The following is a 1,806-nucleotide window of genomic DNA, read 5'->3' on the forward strand; positions in this document are numbered from 1 at the left end:
TTGCTGCTGGAACTGCTGTTGTGGAGCCCAGCCCTGTCCCAGCAGTGCCCAGGGCCTGTCCCTGCCTGTGCTCACAGGCCTGACCCACAGCAGGACAGTGACTGAGCTGCCAGAGCACTCAGGCCTTGGGCACGGACAGGAAAGGAGAGGGTGGGAGTGCAAAGAGAGCAGCTCTGAACAGACCCAGTGCTGGGGCTCCCTGGCAGTGCTGGGACTCTTTTACCCTCCACATCTGCAAACATGGAAATGCCCTCCAGCTTCAGGGGAGGTCTTGGAGGAAGAATCTAGAAAAAAGCATTTGTGTCCTTTCTTACACTCAGAGATTGTGATTCCTCATATACAAACTAAAACAGGCAGGATGTTTGACAAATACCTTTTTGCACAAACTTTTATTTTGTTTAAATGCACACAAAGCATGATTCCTGATTTGTATATTTTGTGGGTGAAAAAAAAGAGGTAAAGAGTGAATGATATATGGGATGAAGAATAAAATTTCAGTGCTAATGACATGAACAGAGGGAAAAAAAAGAAAGCCCCCCCACCCCAAAAACTATCAATAGCTTTAGAAGGCAGGCTGGGCCCAACATGTGTTATACAATGAGTGTTCTGCAGGAGAAAAGATGCAGTTTATTGCTTCTTAAAAAAACATCCAGTCATCGTTTTCCTTATGGCTTCCCTGAGCTCCTGGTTCCTCAGGCTGTAGATGAGGGGGTTCACTGCTGGAGGCACCACCATGTACAGAACTGCCACCATCAGGTCCAGGGATGGGGAGGAGATGGAGGGGGGCTTCAGGTGGGCAAACGTGGCAGTGCTGACAAACAGGGAGACCACAGCCAGGTGAGGGAGACACGTGGAAAAGGCTTTGTGCCTTCCCTGCTGAGAGGGAATCCTCAGCACAGCCCTGAAGATCTGCACATAGGAGAAAACAATGAAAACAAACCAGCCAAGTTCTAAAGAGAGAGTAAAAGACATAAGTCCAATTTCCCTGCGGTAGCCTGAGTGTGAGCAGGAGAGCTTGAGGATGTGTGGGATTTCACAGAAGAACTGGCCCAGGGCATTGCCCTGGCACAGGGGCAGGGAAAATGTATTGGCTGTGTGCAGCAGAGCAATGAGAAACCCAGTGGCCCAGGCAGCTGCTGCCATGTGGGCACAAGCTCTGCTGCCCAGGAGGGTCCCGTAGTGCAGGGGTTTGCAGATGGCAACGTAGCGGTCGTAGCACATGATGGTGAGGAGGAAATACTCTGCTCCAAGAAAGAATATGAGGAGAAAAACCTGTGCAGCACATCCCATGTAGGAGATGGTTGTGGTGTCCCAGAGGGAATTGTGCATGGCTTTGGGGACAGTGGTGCAGATGCAGCCCAGGTCTGTGAGGGAGAGGTTGAGCAGGAAGAAGCCCATGGGGGTGTGCAGGTGGTGGTCACAGGCTACGGCGCTGAGGATGAGGCCGTTGGCCAGGAGGGCAGCCAGGGAGATGGCCAGGAAGAGCCAGAAGTGCAGGAGCTGCAGCTCCCGCCTGTCTGCGAATGCCAGGAGGAGGAACTGGGTGAGGGAGCTGCTGTTGGACATTTGCTGCCTCCGGTTATTGTTTTCTGTTGAGGAGAATAAAGACAGAACTGAATTAGACCAGACTCAATCAGCAAAACATCTTGCATGTCTCATAGCAATTCAACATTCAGGGCCTCTTTTCAAGAAGATCTCTCTGCATCCCTCTCCCTGAGCTCTGGGTTTTGCTGGCTGAAGGGGGCACTGAGAGCAGGGACCCTGGAATGGGCTCCCGAGGAATCCTTCTTGCTGTGCAGTGAGAGG

At 51.8% G+C, this 1,806-nt stretch overlaps 1 protein-coding gene across 1 annotated transcript; it reads right to left on the minus strand.

Moving 5' to 3' along the window:
* Window positions 1-523: 523 nt before the first annotated feature.
* On the minus strand, window positions 524-1,566 carry LOC113997343 (olfactory receptor 14C36-like). The gene has a single exon (XM_027739098.2). The coding sequence runs from the start codon at window positions 1,564-1,566 to the stop codon at window positions 628-630; it is 939 nt and encodes a 312-aa protein (XP_027594899.2). The 3' UTR covers window positions 524-627.
* Window positions 1,567-1,806: the final 240 nt, after the last annotated feature.

This window comes from Pipra filicauda, unplaced genomic scaffold (genome assembly GCF_003945595.2).
Source record: "Pipra filicauda isolate LSUMZ 115617 unplaced genomic scaffold, ASM394559v2 scaffold850_size66139_pilon, whole genome shotgun sequence".
NCBI classification, from domain to species: Eukaryota; Metazoa; Chordata; class Aves; order Passeriformes; family Pipridae; genus Pipra; species Pipra filicauda.